Source organism: Hippoglossus stenolepis, chromosome 19, assembly GCF_022539355.2.
Source record: "Hippoglossus stenolepis isolate QCI-W04-F060 chromosome 19, HSTE1.2, whole genome shotgun sequence".
NCBI classification, from domain to species: Eukaryota; Metazoa; Chordata; class Actinopteri; order Pleuronectiformes; family Pleuronectidae; genus Hippoglossus; species Hippoglossus stenolepis.
The window spans coordinates 10897680-10921922 of NC_061501.1; the positions used below are offsets into that span (position 1 = coordinate 10897680).

The 24243-nt window shown below is 41.7% G+C and overlaps 1 protein-coding gene across 1 annotated transcript in view; it reads left to right on the forward strand.

The window, feature by feature from the left end:
• Positions 1–961: 961 nt before the first annotated feature.
• The window catches only part of rttn (rotatin), a 33059-nt gene continuing 9777 nt past the window's right edge, over positions 962–24243 (forward strand). Inside the window, exons 1-35 of the mRNA XM_035142223.2 lie at positions 962–1148; positions 1448–1635; positions 2491–2680; positions 2857–2952; positions 3082–3172; positions 3266–3380; positions 6030–6180; positions 6576–6744; positions 7376–7566; positions 7777–7892; positions 8822–8989; positions 9062–9274; positions 9362–9474; positions 9572–9698; positions 10033–10158; positions 10411–10527; positions 11075–11214; positions 11752–11923; positions 12004–12103; positions 12530–12615; positions 13240–13357; positions 14313–14409; positions 14517–14582; positions 14709–14897; positions 16353–16595; positions 17414–17570; positions 19964–20130; positions 20638–20857; positions 21749–21877; positions 22017–22127; positions 22325–22483; positions 22802–22879; positions 23444–23630; positions 23853–23950; positions 24048–24135. Coding sequence (XP_034998114.1) covers positions 1118–1148; positions 1448–1635; positions 2491–2680; positions 2857–2952; positions 3082–3172; positions 3266–3380; positions 6030–6180; positions 6576–6744; positions 7376–7566; positions 7777–7892; positions 8822–8989; positions 9062–9274; positions 9362–9474; positions 9572–9698; positions 10033–10158; positions 10411–10527; positions 11075–11214; positions 11752–11923; positions 12004–12103; positions 12530–12615; positions 13240–13357; positions 14313–14409; positions 14517–14582; positions 14709–14897; positions 16353–16595; positions 17414–17570; positions 19964–20130; positions 20638–20857; positions 21749–21877; positions 22017–22127; positions 22325–22483; positions 22802–22879; positions 23444–23630; positions 23853–23950; positions 24048–24135 — 4807 coding nt within the window. The 5' untranslated portion in view covers positions 962–1117. The remainder of the gene's footprint in view (positions 1149–1447; positions 1636–2490; positions 2681–2856; positions 2953–3081; positions 3173–3265; positions 3381–6029; positions 6181–6575; positions 6745–7375; positions 7567–7776; positions 7893–8821; positions 8990–9061; positions 9275–9361; positions 9475–9571; positions 9699–10032; positions 10159–10410; positions 10528–11074; positions 11215–11751; positions 11924–12003; positions 12104–12529; positions 12616–13239; positions 13358–14312; positions 14410–14516; positions 14583–14708; positions 14898–16352; positions 16596–17413; positions 17571–19963; positions 20131–20637; positions 20858–21748; positions 21878–22016; positions 22128–22324; positions 22484–22801; positions 22880–23443; positions 23631–23852; positions 23951–24047; positions 24136–24243) is intronic.

Sequence of the window (24243 nt, forward strand, 5' to 3'; positions counted from 1 at the left end):
TTTAGCGTGTTTACACAGTGTTTCAGAAGATCAGATGAGAGTTGTGTTCCGCTCTCATGTGGCACACTTTCATAAGTCGTGCTGAAAGGAAAGGATATCGTGAGATAGGATTTTCTGAGGGTATAATTGGATCAATTGTGATTTAGGGTTCGGGTTATCAATCACTTTTATTATCAAAAGTTTCAAAATGTACATAGGTCAATTTAAAAGATTTTATAGAAAAAGTGAGGCAACATAAAAACCACCATAGTCACAAGACAATGGCAAAAAAAAGTCACATTAAGAAACAAATGAATTAGAAAATAAAATGTTAACAAATTAAAATAAAGTAAATACACTGATCATGTGGATCCCTTTATCGCCATGATTTTCCATCTTTTAATGGATGCATTAATGGTACGAAGCCTACGTAATGCAATCATGTCAACATGGACCAGAGTCTCAAAGGAATTAAAGATCTTATGTCGTCATATGCCTTCTGGGTGGTTTCGGTAACTGCTACTTAGCTTTGTGTTTGGGAAATGTAGAGTATTTCTACACTGTATTACTGCACTGTTTATAAATATAATCATTGCAGAAATACATGAAAGATGTTGCACTGTTTATAAATATAACCAGTGAAATCTTTGTGAGAAGTTCTGCACTGTTTATATCTAAATTTATCTATGAAAATGTCTGCACTGTTTGAAAATATAATCAGTGAAGGTATAAATTAAAAAGTTCAGCTCCGTTTTGAAATCCAATAATAATTACAAATGCATATACAAAGTTCTGAACTGTTTAGAAATATAACAATTACAGAAGTACATGAAAACTTGTCCACAAATATAATCAGTGCAGATATTTATTAAAGGTGCTGCCCTGTTTATAAATCTAATAATTGTAGATATCCACGAATGTCTCACTTTATAAATACAATCCAGTTTAAGAGTCACTGTCTCTGCAGCACAGACGCGGCTCTTGAACGCAGCCCGCTCGCGAACAGGAAGTGCAGTGACGTTGGCGCGGTCGTTGAAAACAAACCCGGGCACAGACGGTGTTGACATGACACCTGACAATCCTCGAGAGTAGCTGAAGCTTTGTTTTAACCACAGGGGAAACTAAACACACACTGGACATGGAGCTATCGCCCCTCATTAAGAAAATAGGTAGGCTAACTTTGCTGCTAAGTTCATTAGCTGTGCACCAGGGTGCTAACTTCACCTGAACTTATCAACAAAAGGTGTTGCATGTTAGCTCACAGCAGCACCTCCCCTCATATCGTTTTAATGTGAACTGTTAGCTAGCTGTTTTTGCTTTGTGTGTAGAGCCAATCGACGCTAACGTTAGCTAATTTCCTTGCACTTTCACCTTAAATGCTAACCGGCTAATTAACAACAAAAGTTTGCTGAAGCTGCCTCAGTGTGTGTGTCCTGCCATCCTAACGGTGTGTTTCTACAAACCGCAGCTCACTCGCTGGTGGAGATACGCGTTCGGGCGCTGAAGAGCATCATCTCCAAGCTGGACCACTCCCTGATCTCCGTCTGCGACATCGTCCAGGAGAAGATGCTGTTCGTGTATCTGCTGGAGTGGTTTAATTTCCCCGAGGTGCCGATGCAAGAGCAGGTCCTGGAGCTGCTCACCACCCTGTCAAAGGTGGACAACTATGTGATATGGCCAAAATATATGAATATTAGTTTATATAATATCCATAACTATAATAATTAATGTGGCATTACTATTTCTTATTTGTCTTATCTTATTTCGATATAATTCTGACAGGACAGCATATTCAACAGCTGATGCTATAAATGTGTAGCCCAGGAAAATATAATAATAATAATAATAATAATAATAATAATAATAATAATAATAGGCATTTTATTTTACTTTGCCTTTCCAGACACCCAAGGACACCTTACAATATATCGTGAATAAACACCTGCACAATCTCAGGAAAACCAAACATTAAAAACAGATTTATAGGAGACATAAAAATGGCTGTCAATAAAACATACTGTATGTAACACAAGATTAATTAAAACGAATATTTACAGTACATGAATACATGAACACAAGAGGGACTAAAAGTAAAGCATAAGGTTAAAATCGGATTAGTGAAGAATAGATAGGTTTTATCTATGGTAGGCTGATCTAAGCAGATGTATGTTGAGTTGTGATTTGAACAGTCCAGTAGAGTCCGGTGCATGTGGGGTGGCAGAGTGCTCCAGTTGTAGGCTGTGGGAACCCAAAGTGCTGAGTTTACATTCGAGACAGAGAGAAGACGAAGAGCGCAGGGCACGGGAAGGGGTGTAGGGATGGACAAGGTCCATCAGGTATGGGTGGTCTGTGTAAGACAAATGATCAGGGCCATAAACGCAACAAGGTCTGCCCAGTGTCATTTCGGTGCAAACACACGTCCTAATGGCTGCGATAGTGCTTCACTTTACATTACTGTGAACAATATATTTTCCATTTCATGACTATTTACTTTTTCATTTGGCTCCCCAGCATCCGAGTGCAGCCCAGATGCTGAGAGACGTCGGGGCGGTGGACTTCCTCACTCAGCTGTCTCCTAACGTGGAGCCCAGACTGCGAGCTGTCATCAGTGGAACCCTGGACCAGCTGTTCCAGCTGCCTGAGCTTCTCCACAGCAGAACAATGGTCTACTCGCATGGACCACGTGATGCAGCTCTGACAGGTGTTACAAGTTGAGCCAAATATTTGTTTGTGGTTCGAGTCTGACTTCTGCATATTAATAAATGTTCATAATCCTATGTTGGAGGAAGGTGGGATGTAGAGTGTACTTTTACTTATTCATCAAATGTTTGCAAGTTATGAAAGTCTTTTTAATCAAATCGGATGTCTCCTCTTTAGCTCCGACTGTTGTTCCACCTGAAGATTTTCCTAAAATGGGCTATTTCCACAAGAGTATGCCAGCTCGTACAGAAGTTCCACCTCACAAGATCCCAGGTGCCAGTATTTTTGAAAACATCTCAAGATTTTTAATGTGCTTGGTTTAATCTTCAAGTTTACTTCTTATTTTTTCCCCAAAGGCAAAGTATCATATTTCCCCCCTAAAATCTTAATTTTGGTTTTCAGTGCACGAGTCTGTGAGATGTCTGAAGTTTTCTGTGTTTCCATGGCTGACTTTGACAAACACAGACAGACACATACTTTCATCCAATGAGAGGTGAGAGACAATACATGTCAATATCAAAAAAATTATAATATATGCCTAACGATGATTAATGGAAGATTACCTGATTTAATTATATTTAAACAGTTCCCTAAGGAGCAACAACCCAAACTTGGTGCGAACCACATGCGATCTTCTGTGCGATGTCATTATGCAGGACTTTCCTCCAGAGATCTTCCTGCAGAGGCCAAGTATTGTAAAGGTACCGTCACACTGCCATGTTCTGTGTGAAAAACAAAGAGATGTATCTATACTGATATATTTATGGTATGTAAAGAACAAGCCTAAAACTGTAGCAGACAGAGTTTTAGGTTTTTAGGTATGTTCAGGTTGAGCGGTCGTTTAGTGATCAGAAGGTTCCTGGTTAAATCCCTGGCACCTCCAGAGTCTGTCCAAATGTCCCTGAGCAAGACAATGAACTCTTTACTGCTCCTGATACTGTGTCATTAATGTATGAATGTGTATGAATGAATGGGTGAATAATACCCACATTGTAAAGGGCTTTGAGTTGTCAGCAGGCAAGAAAAGCAAAATTTAAATGGAGTAGGACCATTAACATTGTGCTATAATGGTTGCGGTTCCTTTTATCAGCTTTCACAGGTTTGATGTCACGCTATAACAGGTCATGTCAAAATGACAGCCATTTTTATCATGTTCAGGAACACTGCACTTACTAGAGACGACTCTACACCTGCATATTCATGTAATTATCAAATAGCAGCAGTGAACAAGATCAAGCAGACACAGGTCAGGAGCTTCAGTTAATGTTGGGTGATGGGCAGAGCGTGATTAATGGTACCTGACAGGCTGGTTTGAGTTTTTCTAAAACTGTTGATCCCTCCTAAATTTCCCACATTAGAGTCTTGAGTGTTTATTTATAATAGGGCGATAATCAAAAAACATCCAGTTCTGAAGGCAGAGACACCTTGTTGATGAGGGACATCAGTGAAGAATGGCCATGCTGGTTGGTGCTGACAGAAATGCTGTGGTAACTCAGATAACCTCTCTTTAATACTGGTCAGCAGAACGGCATCTCAGAAGGAACACGTCAAAACTTGAGGCGGATGGTCTTCTTCAGCTGTTCCACTACTGTCAGCCATTAACAGAAATCTGAGGTGGCAGTGGACAAAACTGGACAGATGAGGACTGGAAACTGGTTTGATAAGTCTGGATTTCTGTTGAGGCTGCAGATGGTGAAGAGTGAGCAGCAGGAATCCACGGAACCAACCTGCCTTGTGTCCAGGCTGCTGGTGGTGTAATGGTATAGGGATTTTTTTCCCCCTGACACTCTTTGGGCTCCTTAGTACCAATGAATCACTCTTTGAATGCCACAGCATGTCTAGGTATTGTTGCTGATCATGCGGATCCCTTTATTGCCATGATTTGACATCTTTTAATGGATGCATTAATGGTGTGAAGCCTACGTTATGCAATCATGTCAACATGGACCAGAGTCTCAAAGGATTTCTTCTAATATCTTGTGGAATCCATGACACAAAGAAATAATACTGTTTTTAGAGCGAGGGAGGTGATGCTGATTATAACCATCAGTGCCGGCCGTATATTTCTACGTTGAAATTCTGACAGTGTTCAAAACAAATCCCTTTTACTTGATGGAAAATTTGAACTGTCTTTACTTAAAAATACAGCTTGTTGTGGACCCCAAAACTACACACTTGTTCAACGTGGGTTTCCCCAGAGACAAAATAAAAGACGTCATTGAATATTTCCAGGGTTTGTCTATTTTTCCCCCTGATTTTCAACAGTTTCAACTGTTATTCCCAATCCTTCACATCAATTAGATGTAGTGTATTGTTTTGAGGGGCTAGCGTGACCACCTCATAATGGATTTATGGGATGGTCACTCTGGCCATTGTCAACATAATAACCTGTCAAATAGCGCCCTTGAACAAAACACCAATTTATAATTCAGTGTCCCTGATCCTGCAGGAGGTTGAGGAGGCCTCTGGAGGTTTAGTTTGCTTGAGCAGGCACAAGATTGCTGTGAGGATAAGAGTTTGGTCCTGATGTACCTCATGCATGGTGTGAAAGTCCTCGGTGGAAGGTTTTGCTTCTATCCTCGTAAGGTCTTCTTAGAAATCAGAGATTCTATAGAAATGGAGGCGTTCTAACTGTTATTTTGACTTTGGAGGAATTTTAAAAGCTCTGTCTTGTAGATTAGAAGGTCAGTGTGCTTGTGTGCAGTTAGTGTAACTGAACTAATCTAATACACAGACCCATTCAACAGATCTGCTCTCTCCCCATCTTTATAAAAAGTGGTTTCACATGTATTTACAATTTTTGTGTCAGCAACATCTGAGTCTTCAGGCGATATCATGTTGCCCCGATGAACCGCTGTAAACATTATTATTGTGTTAATTGAGCATTGCATTATACTACATTGATCTCAGGCCAGTATTAGCATACTGTCACCCAGCAGTCAAAAACAAATCATTAGGGGAAAGTACTTTTCCTCTCATGGCTTTACTTGCCCCTGCTTTGAGTTACTAGAGCCATTAAGCTAAATTAAAAGACTTGTATTTAGAGACGTGACATCATTAGCAACAGAGGGCAGGAAATCTGAACTTGGAACAAATTGCTGCTTCAATAATTCAATTCCTCCTGCCCTTTTTATTGAGTGAACTTTATTACGACTTTTCCATCACTGTTCGAGTTAAGCTCCTGTTTATACACAGTTTTTTTTACATTGATTGTCTCAGCTTCGGCTCTGATTTTCTTTTTCTAAATGAGAAAGAATATTTACCCAATTCCAGCAATATCCTAAGTGGATATTACTGGTTTTATTCCTGACTCACAGTATTATATCACCTCTACTATCCTGTGTTTTCAGAACCTTCTTTCCCTATTGAGGGGGGGTGCTGGTAAAGGTGAGCCGAGCTACCTCCACTTGCAGGCTGTCTCCTGCCTGCGGCAGCTTTGTGCAGGGCTAAGGAGGAGACTGCGCTTTCATCAAGATCCAAGCTTCTACTCTACAAAGCAAGGTAGCATGCAGTAGGAGTTATATGTCAGATTTGTAGGTCTTTTAACAGGTATTTTTTAATGCTGATAGCAGAGGATTACAGTAGTAATAAATACTTTTGCATGCTTATTTTATTCCTGCACATACTTATGAAGCCACAATCACCCAGTTGCACTTAAGACAATTGTTGAAATCATTTTCAATCCAGTTCAGTTGTTTTACATTTTTCAGGTATAAACATGTTCAAAATACTAAATATTTAATTTATCAGCTACATTTTCCTATTAAAGATGATGTAAGAAATTAAAATAGATTTGAATTGAATTGTATCCATATGTTAACATCATCATCATTTCATTTTCCTCGCTGCATTAATCGTTCAGTTATGTACCTTTTGCTCTGTTGTGTGGCTGTTAGATCCAGTGTCCCAGAATTCCTCCTTCTCCTACTCCCAGGAGGTGCGGGGGACCCAGCGTTCCAATGCCTCCTCCCCAGGGGGAGAGTGCTCTCCCCGACCCTCTGTGGTGGGACGCACGGGCCAAAGAGCCAGGGGAGATGGCCAAGATGGGGATGTAGCTTCCAACAGGTGTGTGTGTGTGTGTGTGTGTGTGTGTGTGTGTGTGTGTGTGTGTGTGTGTGTGTGTGTATATCTGTAAAAAATGAAATGATGAAAATAAACTGCATCTGTCTCTCTGTAAGTCATTAGTAATCATGTTGAGTGAGGGCTCAGTTTGGCTTCTGAGTTGTAAGTGATATTATTTTAGATCTGTATATCTCCTTCTTTTTGCAGAGAAAAGGTTTATTTGGTGTGCTTCACTATTGTATTCAATGCTGTTCATCAGACCTTACATATCACAAGAGAGTCTTATACTTTTTGAAAACTTGTGCGCAGTAGGGTTTTTTGTGTGGCTTTGATAATGACAAAATTGCGAGTGACACCAGCAACCCGCACATGAAGATAAAACAACGTGAGGAAGGCTGTGGAGGATTTAATTCCGTCTTTATGAATATGAATAACACCAGGAGCCCTCTAGCGGCTGGTCTGCGGTGTTGAAAAATCACTTCTGATTCCCGTGATGGCATATTCGTTTTTTTTTGTTTTTTTTAAGATCCATCCCTATACGGCTCATACGTCATTCCCTGTATTTGAGCGGTCCAAGCCCAGATCAGGAATTTACAGTTGTCTCCTTCTCCTCTCCTGTCTGTGATTCACCCAGTGGCAGCTCGAACAGGGGTGGAGCTGCAACCCAGGCCCCCAGGCAGACGGCCCAGTCACCTGCAGATACGGCCCATCTGGAGCTTCCTGACCTGGGGGCGGAAGATGTCCTGGAGCTGCAGTTACAGCAGCTCACTCTGGCCCAGTTCACGGTTTCCATCATGGAGCATGCTATACCGCTTCTTAAGACAGGTAGGAGTCTTTGTAGTTGTTTTAATAACAGGGGAAGGGAGCAGATTTTTCTAAAATATACAAATCAATGATCACTGTCTGTTACTCCCCCTTTTTTTGTTTGAGATATTGCAAATATCCACTCATCCGTTTCCCTTCATTGATGCTACCCTATCAGCAATTATTTGATCTTGTCAAACCCCCACACTCCCTTTCTCTCTTCTTTCTCAGAGGGTTCGCATGTGTTCCATCGTGTTCTGGGGCTGCTCTGTGACGCCATCCTCCTGCTCGGGGACAGCGTGTGTGAGCTGGTCTGGGACGATCGCAGCCTGGTGGGGATGGAGCTGGCAAGTCAAAACACGGCTCATGACAGCCTCTTATGTAGATGAATGGATACACTTCACTGAAAAGGGGAACTGGGTTGGCTGCCAGACAATTTGCCACAGACACACAGGCATACGGTACTCAACTGTCAAGGAGAACTGTAGGCAATTGATTGAGCTGAATGAATTATATAAGGTTACAAAGGCTTTCTGCTGGTTACAAAGAGCCCCTCACACGTACATGCACACCTCTTGGCTGTACCCCTGGGTTTATCTGAGCAGAATTGTTGGCTTAGTAAATGTCTCTATTTATTCTGTGCAGAAAGTCCACACAATGAAATGTTTCAAGTTGTTGTGTGTTTTTTTTCCCTTTACCATGCAGAATCATTTGTTATCCTCCCTGACTGTTTAAAGAGTATGTTCCTCTGCAGGGGGACTTATACACTTGTCAAGCCCAGGCCCCTCTTGGCCCTCTGCTGTTTAATACATGGCCAGAGACGTGCAGCCTGAGAACTGTTTTGTCATCTTTATGTGGAGAGCAGCTTTTCTGTGCCAGACCTCTAGGTTTTTCCTCTGGGAATGGGCCGAACTGTTCACGCCATCCACAGCAAAGCACAGGACGTCTACTGCCCCCTGCTGGTGCTTACCTCCCATTGTTCGTTCTCTGCTCACAGAATAAAGTGGCTGAGAATAGATTGTCCCAATTTATTCATACTGAGATAGGGTGGATCTGTATCTCGTCCCAAAATAACTCTGAAATCTGATTACATTCAATTCCTAACCTCTGGAACGAACAATTTTTCTCCTTGGCTCTCAGCCAGTAGCTGTGCGTCAGTGTGTGTCTGTGAATATGAACACGCACGTGATGTGAGTACATGTGCACGTGTCTGTGTGTTTGTTTGTGTGGTGCGTGTGTGTTCTTTTGTCTACATTTCTGTCTCTTTGTATTTCAGAAGGAGAAGCTGCAAGCCTTTATGGAGTTATTGGGCGATATCCTGAGCTACCATCAGAGCCACCCAGCAGACATTCCTCACAGCGCTCAGATTCACCACAGAATGGCTTACACAGGCACGGCCATATTTACCATTAAACTCCTACAGACCATCCTCCCTCCTGAGAAGGTGCGTATGTGCCTCTTTGACTTCTTATTTGACTTCATAAAGATTAGAAATTAAAGTTCTTTCCTCGCGCAGGCTGGTGACAATCTCCCAGAAAGCACTGCGACAGCTGTATTCCATCTATGCTTGGACACATCTTTGGGGAGTTTATTCCCCAGTGTGCAAGAGACAGCAGTAGCTTACTTGGAGCAGGTGAACTCTGACCACCACGACCTCTACTCGAGGGTGACCCGTGCTGCCCTCTGGATGGAGTCCACTTGCAACTTTCTCAAGGAAGCACAAGCTGAGGTATAGATAGAAACCTACATTTCTTGAGGAAAACCTGCATGGAATGTGACTGGTAATATTAATTCCTTTATTTATTTCTTCACCAAGGGAGAAAAAAACTGGTTGGAGTTACTGGAGCTGGCAGACCAGGCCATCGACGGCCTCCCGTTTCACCAGCACTTACCCATCGTCAAAGAATGTGTTCACATCTGCTCTTACCTGTAAGATACTGGAAAAATCCTCTTTTTTTTGTATTGTAAAGTCAGTCATTTCTTATCCTGTGTCTCAATATTGCATCTTTTGGTCGTCCATCACTAGGTGGAAGTTTGATCAGCCTAGCCCGCTTCTCCAGACAGAGAGCCAGAAACTTCTCCTCAAGCTGCTGTCTCATCCTTTACCTTCCGTCAAGACGGATACGTACACATGCGCACTCAACCTGGTCAAGGTCAGAGCAAGCCATTTTATTGACAGTGTTTAAAGTGTTTAAATAAAGTGTTTAAATAACTGCACAGGTTTCATGGCTAACGTGTACCAGAGCAATAATATGAGTCTGTTTAAGTAGATAAGTAGGATGAAGATGGATGAATCAAGCATCTTTGACAGTCTGCTGTGAAAAAAACCCTCTTGACATTTGAAATCAGTCTTCGTGTTCTTTCTACCAAGCACTGTCTAGAGTGCATGGTTACATTTAAAGTGAATTGGAGCTCTCTGTGCATGCACAAGTGAGAGGATAGCGACACTTCATGGTGTGCGTTTGTGTGATTTACATACACCCATAGGACTGCGTTGGCATCCAGAATGTGTCACGACAGCAAAAAGGAGCCTGTGATGCAATCAACTTCCTGCTCCACCACAGAGTGCTCTATGAATTAAGTGCGTTTGGACTCCAGGACTCGGCAGAAAAAGTAGGTTATTATTGGTACTTATTAGAACCTTCATTCTGGCCAGCTCTTTAGTATGCTAGTTTACTTAAGGGTTTTAAGGAATAAATGCTGTACAATGCAGAATAAAGGTACTGGGATTGTGCTAAAATGTCAGGGTTCACCGGTGTCACGTCATCTAGATGTTTGAAAGTCTATCATTTACTGTACCTGTTGGCAAATGTCTTCTCAGCAGCTGTGCCTTTGTGAATTCCGCACTTTACCTGTGATCTATAGGTGAACGTGGCTGCCAAGGATATCCTGCTATTCCTGCTCAAGGGACGATTGATGATGACAGCATCAACCTGGGACAGATTCAACGAGGCACTTTACCCGGTCATGCCCATATTGCAGGTGTTGTGCTCTCGTGGAGGCTCTGTTTCATTTGTACCGGCAACTGCAGAGCTCATAAAGCAGCATCACATTTGGAAGTTATTACATTATATTAATGGAGCGGGGAGGGGTATGTTCTCCGCAATCAAAACAACTGTGATCAAAAGTGCAATTTAAGCGCTCTTGGGCCACAAAGACTGCATATTGAGCTGCCAGTGAGAAAAATTTAGTTATTCTCTCATTTACATATTCTGTGTTATATTGTTTCCTTTTTGAGTGGAAAAAAACAAGCTTTTATTAATTGTTCAGTTTCAGGCAACAGAAAGCCTGGAAATTCTTCATGAATATACATGAGATTTTGACTAGGCTGTCAAGTGTGATTTAATTCAAGGAGGCCATTCAGAGATGGGCCCGCCATGTCAACAAGAGACGAAATGAAACCACCCGTAATCAAAGCGATGCATATTTTATTTACTGTTGCGCTGCTTAGCTGGAATTCCCCATTGTTTGCTCCATTGTCTGCAAACGCAGTGTGAGAACTGTGTGTGTCTGTGTGTGTGTGTGGCAGGGTTATGCCGGCACCGAAGAGTCACTGGGTAACTGCGTCCTGCTGATAAGTGACACGTCGGACGTGACAAGAGACAACGTGTTTCCAAGCTCAGCCAAACTAAAAGCAGCACTCCGTCTCCTTTTCACGAAACAGCCTGCGTGAGTTTAGGTCTTTTTTTGTTGTTGTCTGTGTTTGTATTTGTGCGTCGCTGTGTTTGTTTGTGGGTTGTGTGCCTGCCCAGATGTGTGTGTGCGTAACAGGAATGTTTGTGTAAGCGTGATATTTTTTTGAGACTCAAACAAACTCTGGAGAGTGAACATTTTGTCTTACAACACTTGTGATGGACATGTTACCACTGTCTTTTGCTTGTCAGGTAGTGTGCACATCAAGTCATCTAAATGCTCAGTGAGGACTGTGTTGAACAGCCAGTCTGTCCCAGGCCATGAATATTGATAGAGATGGAAATTAACAGTAGACACTGGGCAGCAGACAAGCTCTCGCACATTTTGGCAACAGACAGATTTGTCTAATAATAGATGTCTGTCATTTTGATGCTGTATTTAAAAAGTCAGGAAAGGCTGGTAACATTTTCAACTATGTATCAGAGCTTAAACATAGATTAAAAAGCTGGTTTATCAAGTAAATGTTGTTTTTAAGTCAGTATGATTTTCAGTGAAATGTTCTCCTCCAAACAGTGTGAGAACAGCAGCAGCGCAACAAGTCATTCCTCACCTAACCAACGCTGATGAAGCTAAAACAGTCAGACAAGACCAGGATCAACCGGTGATCTCCATGCTGCCCAATCTCTACTGTGTCAGAAATCCTTTGGACATCTCACTGGACACAAACAGCAAGTCTGTCCTCAAGGTATGAATCTACAAACATAGATAGAAGGACACTCTTTAAACAGAAATACGTGTTTACTTAACGTGTTGAACTGTGGCCAGGTGGAGTCGGTGGAGAAGCTGTTTTGTATCCTGTCCTCAGACACTGTCGACATCTCTCTGAAAAGATCGGCAGCCGGGCAGCTGTCTGTGGTGCTGCAAGGTGAGTTAATCGTAAAAGAGAATAGAGAAAATAATTATAATTTAATATTAAATACAGGGACTACACTTTCCAACAGCTGTATATTGGTCATACAAACGTCATTTATGTCTCATCCCAATAGCTTGATATTCCATGATGTAGTTTAGTGTCTAAATTGTCAACGGTATGAAAAGAGGTTAAAATGCCTGATTGTTGAATTGTAGAATACATTTTATCTACTTGATAAGATCAAGAAAAACATTAAACATTTTTGTGATACACAAGTGAAAGATCTCCTTGTGAGAAAACAACATTTTGCAGCAGCGTGGCACAGAGCTTGTGCCATCATACCACCATATGTTTTAGACAAGCACGGGAAGCAAATATTTGAAGATTATGCAAATGTCTACCGTCAGTGTTGTGAATGGCTCTCTTACTTTCCTGCAGACACGACAATGCACCCAGTGCTGAAGAATCTTGGAATAACAGACAAAGTCCTTTCTTTCATTATGGGAAGTGTCAACGGCAACAAGGTAAAAACAAGCTTCGGCGAAGTGATAATAGGATGTGTGCCGAGTGATCGCAGTTGACGCCAAATAGAACAAACCCTGTATCTTATAAATGCTCTAACAAGTGCTTCAATTTGTCCTCTCTTATCTGTGCTCATGTGAGCACATGTGCAGCCAGGAGATGTGGTGGAAACCCACTGAGGCGTGCATGATGGAAGGATGAAATGGCCTGTGTTAATAGTGTCAGACAGGCCCTGGTCAGCAGTGATTTTTCCCCTCTGGTTACTCCAGTCTGCTGATCATTCCCAGGAATCAGAATCACGTTGCGCTGCTAACAGGGGTAATCATGTATGTGTGGCTCCATGTTGGTGGAAGAACAGGGTCCAAAGAGAATGACTCGTCTCAGCTAACAAGTGTGTAAAAGAGCGATGCCTGCAGGTCGTATTTGTTCCAACCCTCCACTGCCGGCAACCTGCGCAGTCATTAAATTTGGGTTTAGCTTATGTGAAGTGACAGTAAAGAGCTCCTGTGCATTTATATGTGTGAGACAGAGCAGGGGGAGACGGAAAGAGAATGTGTGTGTGTGTGTGTGTTTGTTTGTGTTTTCCCTGCAATTAAACACCGTGTGTATGTTGTTGTTCTCCCCAGAGCTTGGATTGCCTGCTGGAGCCTTGTATATGTATCCTGAGGAAGCTGGTGTATGCTGATCCATCTCTGAGGCACAGCCTGGCACAGCGCAACCTCCTGCTCCTCACACTGCTTAGGGGTACATTCGCAAGACAGCTCATTAAGTAACAGCTATACACGTTGTGTTGTGTAGCTCGAGGGCACATACTCAAAAAAAGATGACAAGGCATCCATTGATGCATAGCTTTTAACCATGTTGTCACACTGTAGTAAGTGGCATATTAGTATGATGCAACTGGTTGCTATGGAGCTCATCTTAGCACCAGTGTATCGTCTAGAGATTAATTTGCACTGCTGTAACTTTGTTGTCAGCCCCTCATTTACAACATCTTGATTAGGACTACCTGCATAGTTTTTGGAGCATTATTGACAACAAATATATAGATTCCAAATTGTAATGTTTTCACAGCTCATTTTAAAGCAGTCAGTTGTTACATTAAAGCAAGGGTTGGTAATCCTGGAAAAAACTAGCAAGAGCAGGCTACACTTTGAAAAAGAGCGACAGATACATCCCACTCCCTCCCATCGGACCTCTCGTCAAAGCTACTCCCCCAAACTTATATGAACTTGCACTGACTGACAACTGCTAGAAGTTGCTCGCTAACTTGTTTCTACTTCAGACGTGTATGTCTCCCTGGCTGAAGACTCTAGTCATGCGCAGTGACAGCACGGTGCACACAGGCAGTCGGGACAGTTAGTGACAGACAGATACGGCAGCCAAACATGTCACAACTTTATTTATTGATGGATATCGGGACGTGAAGAGGATTTCAGCAAACAAGATAAAAAGGGTTTCAAAAACAACTCACCAACTCCACCTTTAATTTCAGATTCATGATAATATCATAATGGAAGCAAAGCCAGTAGTGGGTTGGCAGTCTCATCGAGGATTTTCAAGTGTTTCTCTCTGGTCTCTCTCTGTCTAATGAAATTTCAAATATAAAGCTCTCATATATGTGTTCAACTGGAGAGATAAAGTTTAGGGTGTGGCTATTATGCTTTCATATATTGTGTATGTTGTGTCTCCATTTTAGCATCCCTGATATTGAAGGAGAACAAAAGCAGTGGGAATGAGATCGCTATCTTAATGAGTTTGCTGTTGTTTGATGAGATTGCCGGCATCGAAATATGGTGAGTTTTTGTTTTTTTACCTCTCTTTGTGCTAAGCTATACTTCTAATAACAGTGTGTACGACCATGCAGAAATCTGATTTACTGGATCCTTTCCTGTCACATAAGGTCGGACAAATCCAGCACAGATGTGACTCTCGCACCGTTCTCCCTTCCTCTGACAGTAATACGCAGGTAACATCATCCATGAAGTTGTGAAGGGCATCTTTTCAAATCACATCAGGGCTGCTTTCCCCTCATCAACAACACGTTACAAGCAGTATTCACTAAGTTTGACTCTTCTCCTAACTTTTCTCCCAGGTACAACCTCCCGTTCCAGGCAGCGAGTCATCACGCCGTCAGCCCGTACTGCTGCGTCCTGCCTTCATCCTCTGGCCTCCTGACCCTGGCCCCTGCTCGCCAAGCCCTGCAGGTGGCCTGGAACACTGCATGGCATTCTGGGATAGACAACCTCCTTGAGGAGCTGCATGGTCCAACCAGGGACCCTGAGTAAGAACCTCAATGTTTCTTTCTTTAAGTTGTGTTGTTATGTAAACCCTATGATGGATCCCTGGAGAGCAAGGTCAGTGTCGCTGTCACGAGAAATGTAATTGTTGTTAATTGTCTCTTAATTTGTTTTCATTTACAGTTTATTCATTTATCTATTGAATTTTATGTTTGGTTTTTTTTGCATTGTTTTGAGATGAATGTGCAATATTTTATTGTTTGTGGCACAAAAAATTGAGTTTTGGTGAAACTGGCAGGACAGAATTTTAATTCCTTGGCTGGATTTTTTTAACCAACAGAAAGAGACTTCATACAGTATCTCATGTGCACATTGTTTTCTTTATGGAGAATTGTAGGAAAAAACTAGTTTCAGAGGCACTGGATCTTATGTTTAATCTGTCTCCATTTACTTCTAATGTGACCTAATTCAAACAGATTGGAACGTCTCTCATACAGTTTCATCAAGCTTGATTACAGCAAAGACATTTAAAAATACGCAATACATGGATCAATCTGTCTGAAACTAAATTATCATCTGGAGCAGAGTATTTGTTTAAGATGAGGTTGTCGTTGAAATTGAGATGTGCCTTCCTTAGACTTATTACTTTGTCTTAAACTGAAAGGTTTTATATCTCACAATTCTTCATTTAAATATCTAAAATCAAATAGACCTATGTTTTATATTTTGTTGACTTATGTACTTACATTATTTAGTTCCAACCCAGAAAAATACCCAGTTTTATGGGACATTTCATTTTGGTCGCCTTTTAATTGCGTCACATCAGCTTTCCCCGTGGCTTTGGCTGTCTCTGCTGTAACTTCCAGGCCAAACAACTTCACACAAAGCCAAAGCACCCTGCTAGCCAGTTAGCCAGTTGGCTGTTTTTTCCTTCAACTGCTTGTATTGGTAACATTTAATGAATCACGATTATTCATTGCCATTATCTGAATAACGTGAATAAAACATTAGTACATTACCTCATCTGTCAACCTGATTTGTGCCTGAGTGTTGATCGTAGATTTTCAATGGCAATGTTGGTGAACACGCTGCTTCACAAGAACTAGTTCTTTTGTTATTGTTTTAATTGAGAGACCCCCTAGTGGTCAAAGTTACATATTATACGGTTAAAGTCTTAAACCTTTGATGATATTGTTGTTTCTTACTACTATTTTTTTTAATATTCATAGTCATAGTTTCAACTTGAGTACGGCTTATTAAATGGAGCTGGTTTGATCCTTGCTGCGTCTGCTTGTTTCTGTCACAACTAATTGTCAGATAACGTCTCTCGCAGGATGACTGATAAATGTGTCATCCCTCCAGATTGGTGATCAAATGTGTTTGTTAATGGTTTCATTATTATGCTGCTCCTTATGAGACATGCTCGCCAGCACATCAGTAGTCGTTTAATCAGATTTTGAATATCTATGTGTTAACCATTAGCAATTTGTTCTTCCCAGATTTCATCCCGACTTAAAGCTGTCAGACGAACAGGTTCTGTGGCTGCGGGCGGTGCACCTCCCCGCCGCGCTGCCGGACTGCATCCAGGCCATCGGCAGGGCAGCAGGACACAGGTCTGTGACCTCTGCCCTCTCCAGGCTCAGCCTCTACCTGCTGATTGACAGACTGGCCCTCCCGCATGTCCCCAGCCACAGCTGCAGAGACACTCTTCACTCGCTCAGTTGGCACTCAGCAATGACCAGGTACATCGCACAGGCATTTAACTACTGCAGTTTCATGTGCTGATAACCAAAGTCAGTAAATATGCCTTGTTAAGGTTTATGAATTAAGAAAATAATGGGAGGGTTTTTATGGCTGCCATTATCATTATTACTGCAGTTGTAGAACAAAACACGTCTTGCTGTGAACACAACGTTTTACTTGGCTCAGCGAGCACAGTGTGGCTTTGTCTTTTATGTCTTTTAGAAAATTGATGCGTATTAAAAGTATTAAATCCCTTTTCTGTTTTTAAATATGTTCATTAAAGTTTTGTTTCTAGTTTTTCTGCTTGGCATTGTCCAGATTTCCTGATTTTCTTTTTAGCCAACAAACTATAAATAATATGTTTAGCTTTTATCTTTATTTTTATTGCACTCTTTGTTTTTACAATTACATTCTTTCTCAATTAGTTCTAATCCTAAAGCTTTACCTAAAAACCTAAAAAGTTTTGATGGAATGTATTGCTTTAGTAATAATGAAAAATACTTTTAATCCATGAAAGTGCATTTAAGCCATTAAAGTACATTTAAGTATTTCAGTGGATTCCATCAGTTTACTACCACCCACTGCCAAAGTCTAGGTCTTTCCTCTCTTGTGGCATATTACCGTAAACTAATATTTCCTCTGTGCAATGATTCTTTACAACAGAGCAAAAAAAAGAGGATAAATAGGGAAAACAATAGTGGATAGAACCTTATTTTCTCTCTCAGTGTACTTCAGGATATGTTGTTATTGAGTATCTTCCTTTCAGCCACTTTCTCTCCCTCCTGTTGACATTTTCTTTGTCTCTCCATCCCTGCAGGTTTCTCCAGGTGCGTCCAGCCTGTGTTGAGGATGAGAGGTTGCTGGTGGGCATTGTTGCATTTTTGAATGCCTACTTCAGACAGATGCACACCGAGTCTGCTTCTGACCCAGAGGACGAGGACCTGCGTTGGATACTAGAGGTGCTTCTCAGCCAGGTACAGATAATTTACACTTTGCAGACAAGCCTGTCAGGAAAAAAACCACAATAACAGAACAGTATTTCTTCTTAAGGTTTGGGATTCAAGGCATGATTTGAGAGTTGTGTGACACAAAGTGGTTTAATTATTATATTCTTGAGGCTGGGATGCACTGGTATTACATTAGTCTATGGATCATGTGGCTGGAGCCAGCAGCCATGTTATCAAAGTAAGCTTGTTCTCCAAACTGAGCACAATTTGTTATCAACTGAAAAGACACAACGACTCTTCTTAAAATCTTGTGGATACGTCTGTGAGCATGAAGGGAAAGCCGTTCGTCTGTTGCTCAACAAATAAGGGAAAGAAATGGTGAACGACCGACCCAGGAGCAATCAATCAAACATGTTCTCATACCTACTTACAGTACATCAGAAATAACAAACAACAGGACTGACATGGAACATTTCAACATAAATTCTGGGCTCTTTCTATTAACACAACGCATAGGACTGAGATCTAACTCACATTATATACACAACATACAGAAATCATGAATACACTAAAGGCAATGCAAAGTGTTGAGTGAAAATGTAGGTGCTCCCCAAGTTCTGCTTCGTGTTCCATTTTATCTTCTTCAATTTTTCTTCAAATCTTTTGCTGAAGCTTTCATTGCATTTATATGGAACATTAACAACCTTAGAGGACGTATAGAACTATTACTTAGACTTAAAATCCAGGAAGGCTTAGCTCCTCCAAATCTGTGCTACTGTTATCGGAAATGTCCCAAAAAATATTTACTGGCTTCAAACTCCTGACGCCGACTGGTGCCACTGTGAAGCCACGTCTTGCATTTTAATATCTGTCACAGCTCAAGTTCACTTCTGTCACTGCCATGACCTAAATTTTCCAAACATATCTTCATTTTTAAGTTTAGATGATGTGATGAGGTCACTTTTAATTCAAAAAGGGCTCATTTCAATAATCAGGGATTGTATAACTTCTCTGGCAGCAGTCGCCATATTTTGTGTCGCAGATTAAAAATATCCTACATTAAGAAAAAGACATGAAAACACAATTGATTTTAACACACTGCTCACAGGCAATAGAGTAATATTACATCGGGAATGAACAAATCGACCCAAAGCTTCTTTGTGGTTGAGTTACCTGATACAATTTATATAGCTCGAGGAGATTAAACATTTACTCAGAGGGTCCAAGGACAAATTTCTCCCCATCTGGGATCCAGTATTCACAGTTTACTTGATATCCCTGAGCAGTCTTTTTCAATTAAGGATATTTATTCATGCAGACCACAGTAAAATATAGTGTAATTATTTGAATGTCTTCGACATATTTATTTATTTTCTCTCCGTTTCTGTTCTCAACCAGTTAATTCATTATTTCCATGATAAATAAGTATTTGTTTAGTGCTTTTATTCTCACCATGTTCCTTTACAAATGGTAATAATTTGTTTGTGTATATGCCTATTTATTTATATTGCTTTTACCTTGGAGATTGATGCAGGCATGTATGCAAACACAGATTTATACATGTATATAATTAACAAGTGTGACCTGTTTGGACAGGTTTGACGGTGGGTGGGTAGAGAGTTTGTTTGTCGTAAAAATAAAATACAAAAGGAAATATTAGTCAAATTATATGTTTCTGCATGTTCGGCTTGCTAACATTTCTAAAATAAGAAAACCCTCAAAAGACTCTCCTCCCCAACACAGAGGGTTTATACACCTGTAATCAATGCTTCAATAAATCACACGCCGTCGCACGAGCCAAACGCATTACGCTCTCATAAAAACAGAACAGCAGTATCACAGCAAACCACCTCCGACCTGCAGCACAGATTATTTCCTTAGCTCATTTAAAACTGAGTTGGATTCATAGTCTTGCCGGAGGAGGAGAATCACCGCACTGTTTTAGTTGGGAGAGCTGCTTTTAGGATTTAATCAGTCTCACCTTGGCTTTCTCATTAATGTGTGTGTAAACAATAAGCCTTCCCCTGGCAGCTAAAGCAGACTCAGATTGAATGCCTGGTAGGGGTGAGCGGCTCCGCTCTGCTCCAACTTTTCTGTAATTACTGAGCTGTTTCACGAACATCTGTCGCTTCCTACACTTGCGTTAACTATCTACTCGGCGTGCACTGCTCTCTGTGAGAAATTCTGCATCTGAGTTTTTAAGGGAGAGAAGGGGCTCTGACAAATACACTTTATTGTTTGAGTTGAAAGGTGGGAAGATAAATCCCAGAACTTTTGTTTTACCATTTACCTTAAGTACAAAAATCCATAAAAAGGAAACAAATCTCACCAACACATTCATAAGGTACTGAATGAACCATGCAAGTATTGTCTTACTGAAAATGGATGAAAAACTGTTCATTCCTCCATTAATCATCCAGGAGTCAGTGTCCCTCCTGAATTTGCTGCTTGCTGTGGAGACTCAGACCTCGACTCAGAACACAGGGGAACCAGAGGAACTGAAGAACCACGTCGGCCAGAGACTGCAGAGAGAACTCACCGGCTTCTTCAATACCTTACTCCTCCGACTATCATGCACGACTGACAGGTGGGAAGATTTCACACCAAAACCTGCAACTCTTTACTCTTCATTTTGTTGTTTTATTACAATTTAACAATTAGTTGAAAAAGGTTCTTACAATTTGATTTTATTTGCTTTCAAGGTATTAAGTACAGATTTCTACATATATGCCAAAATGCTTCTAGGACTATTATATTGTCCTCTGCATCATTTTTTCCTCATTTATATTACATATATCTTTGTATTACTCTTTTAGACTATTGGAAAGATACATGTACTCTGATGTAATGCTACTAAACCTTCCTTTGGGGTTAGAAAATTGATTAATATCAAGAGCGAAAAATCTCCCTAGAGTTCTCCCACTTGAGGGAAAGTGTTTATATTTAGCTAATTTGTGATGGAAATGCTCCTCGCTCAGTCATTTAGAACATGGACGCCCAACACATAAAAAGCTTCCTCTTTTATTCCGCCTCTTGTCTCATCTCCTGTCTGATTTGCATCATATTTTGCTCTTTCTCACTCCTGTCTGTCCAGGCTATGTTTGGCATTAGCCGGCCCCTTCAAGAGCCAGCTGGCAGTGTGTCTGCTTCGGAGCCTGCGGGTGTCCGATGCCCCGCGATTCTATGGCCTTCCCAGCCTGGAGAGGACGCTGCAGGGCATGGTCAGCCTGACTGCTGAGCCTGGCTGGAGCTCGCACTGCCCTGACCTGGAGCCTGTCTCCCTCTGCTCAAAGTATCTCAGTGGGCTGCTGGAGGTGCGTGTCTCGTACCCTCTCATCAAAGATGAGACTGTCTACAAAAAATCCACAAAACAAAAAGCACATAACTTTCTGAGGAATTAATTAAAATTAAGCAAAATATGGTTATGGGACATGAATCGCAAATCCTAAAAAAAATGTCATTGATCAGACGTGCCACACTGTGATGCTGATGAGATTAATCAGCCTTGCCTATTCCATCTGTTCAGCTGTTCAACAGTCCGTAAAACAATAGTGTAACAGTGTCGACCAGCTTGAGTAGCAGTGCTCAGCATAAAAGTGTCCACAGTTTAATCTGTTTTGGAATGAAGCCCCCTGTGGAATAGACTATTCTGTGTCCACATTGGGCAGCTTTCATGAATTAAGATTAGATGAGGACTGGAGCTTAATTCATGATTCATTCAACACCTCCAGTACTTAGCTCCAACTCTCAACTCTCTCCAACAATCAGATGCCCGCCCTGTGACCCACCTCTCACCCTGTACTTGTGGCACTGCAGTGCCCTAAAACCCAGCAGCCCCTCGGTCTTCATCTGCCCTTCAGTGCAGTCCCTCATCCTGATGGCGCATCAAAGCAAAATAATTAGTCTCCGCTGTATTTATCTTTCGATCTGATGCCGTGAGTTGCATGACAAGTATCTGGTAATCGCCAACTCAGAAACGCTTTGTTCACTGACTCTATCTTTGGTGTTCAAATGAAAAATACTGAGACTGTGATAACAACCACTTACCAAATCCAATCAGCATGCTGTTTTGCCAGCTATGTTTTTTCAGGTTGAGAAACTCTGGAAGGGAAAGCAATGAAATAAACCATTGCACTGCACCGACTGCTCTCTTTTTTTTTTTTTTATTCAATTATTCCCAGTATAATCTTCTGTCCTTTTCACAGGTGATCTCCTCTTTTTATGTTGAGTGGGGAGGAAACTCGATGTCGTTCATGGGGAAAGGTGTGACGAAGAATGCCGTCATCTCTCTGCTTCACCTGTCGCATGAGATGTTGACTGAAAACAAGGACAAGGCAAGTGTCAGCAATGGACAAAACTGACCACAGCCATAAAAGCTGTTACAGAGTCGACTATTTGGACTGACAGTCAACGCAGTAAAGCAACAAAAAAATGTTATTCAAACAAAACTCTTTTAATTTTTTCTGCATGAAGGACTTCATTTCCCAGTGGTCTTTGGGGAATGAGGCAGCTGCCGAGGAGGCTAGTAACTCTCAGCTGGGTTTGGCCTGGCTCATCCCACTATGGGTGGATCGAGACCCAGAGGTAAGGAACATTTTTTACCTTCTAATCACACTTTAACGTTTATTATGAGGGCATAAAAGTACGTTTCTATATTCTAAGCTTTTTGGAAAGAAATGAAACCACTTATGATGTATGATGTATATACATGGATGTTATTGTCCTGTATCGTTCTCTTCCCGCTTCGTTCACCGAACTTTGCGTCTCCCCTCCCGTGTCAGGTGAGGTTCGCCAGCTTGGCTCTGGGTGGAGCTCTGTCGTCGGTGCCCAGCGGGTGCCAGACTCTGTGTGCGAGCTGTCAGAACATCAGTGGAGGTCTGTGGGGCACGTTGCTCAACATCCTCCTGGATCAGCAGGAGAGCAGCATGGTCCGCAGAGAGGTACAGTGTTGGAACTGCAATTGTTCGTAGTTTTTATATTTGATTGGCAAAAGCTACATCTAATACATTGCAAATTGTCAAATCTCAGCACCCACTGTTGTTGCTGTCTCCCAAAATGACTTTTATAACTTTGGTGCAAACAACTGTTTAACACAGTGGATCAAGGCATACTTCAGTTTCACTCTGTCAGTGGTCAGAAAATGTTTGGCCTCTCTTGTATTACCAGTCAAATACAGGCAGATGGCACTGTTGTAGATGCAGTCTAACTGGACCCAACCTGTGCATGTGTGTCTCTCTTTTTTTGTTTTGTGTGTCCAGGCTGCTTTTATCCTGCAGAACTTGCTGGTGATGCCGATGCCTGCCAACGCAGAGGAGGCCAAGGACTCGGACTGGCAGGTCAGCAGCTCTGCCAACCCGTTAAAAAGCTTTCATAGACCATGAACTGGTGTCTCGCCATCTCTCTTTCTCTTTTCTGACCTCCCCCTCTCATCCCTGACTGTCCTCTCCTCCAAGCAGGGGTCAAATCAGAGGTGTTTCTAGAGTTGAAGCTCTACTGGGGTGCAGGTCTCTAGCCCTCACAACCAAAATAATTGAGTTTAAACACCAATAGCATCTTCATTTTCTTAGAGTTTGAAATATCCCATCTTTTAAAAGTCAGAATTGATATTCGCATGAATCGGATTTAGATCAGGTCACTTAGAAAAAGGACAAAAATGAAACTCTTGCATTTGATGGTTGTCATAAGGGGGTTTAAAACAATAAAGAATAAACAAAAAAAACTACAACTAAACAAAAATACATTTCTGTTAAGTATCTAATGCTGAAAATATAGATCTAGTGATTTTACCTTCAACCTTTCTGTGTTTAATCATTTCTCTGAGCTCTGTGGAAAGTTTGTGGAGGTGATGCAGTGGTTTCCTGTGCGCTCACCTTTCCCACATTGATCATCCCCTCTCCCAGCACCCATGTGTCCATGATGAGGTGTCTGGCCTCTCTTTGGTGGGTCTCCCGGCGCTCCAGGCTCTGCTCTACCACTGTCAGTTCTTCCAGCATGTGGCTCTCTCTGCCTCCATTTGTTACCGAGGCAGGTACACGTTCCACGTACAACCTGCTGGCAGTGGCAGTTCCCAGGAGAGTGAGTCACTGGGTAAGCTGTGCTTCTTGTATCTGTGGGAAATTATCTTCCTAATGACGGAGGAGAGAAAACTAAACCAGTTTTAAGTGGTATAATATGGGTCTGAAAATATGTAACCAGCAGTTGTATTGTTAAGATTTTCCTTCAATTTTGTGTTGTTTGTCTTTATACCCATAAATCGTGTTATTCTTAATGTAAGTGTTAATGTGTCATTTTGTTTATCTGTTTGTCTAGATTCTGAGAGTTCTCTGTGGTTCTGGAGATGCGACCCTCCAGCACCAGCTGCTAGCTCTCGGAGACCCTCCAGCTCCCTCTCTACATCCAGCACTGTGGTCAGCAAAGCTCTTGTTCCTTTGGATTCACAAACCAACAAATAAACAGCTGAGTTAAATATAACTGATGCTCACATCTTCACGTTATCCATTTCAGATTAGAGGCTCAGAGCCACACATCCCTAAGGCTTTCTCCTCACTGAGCATCTCAGAAGATACTCCTGCCAGCAGGCTGACGGCTCAAGGTACTACAGAGAGAGAGAGAGGGAGTGTGTGTGTGTGTGTGTGTGTGTTTGCACATGTGCATGGTTAGACTTACGCCTCTGCCCCCTAGTGTTCAATGCACAGAAATG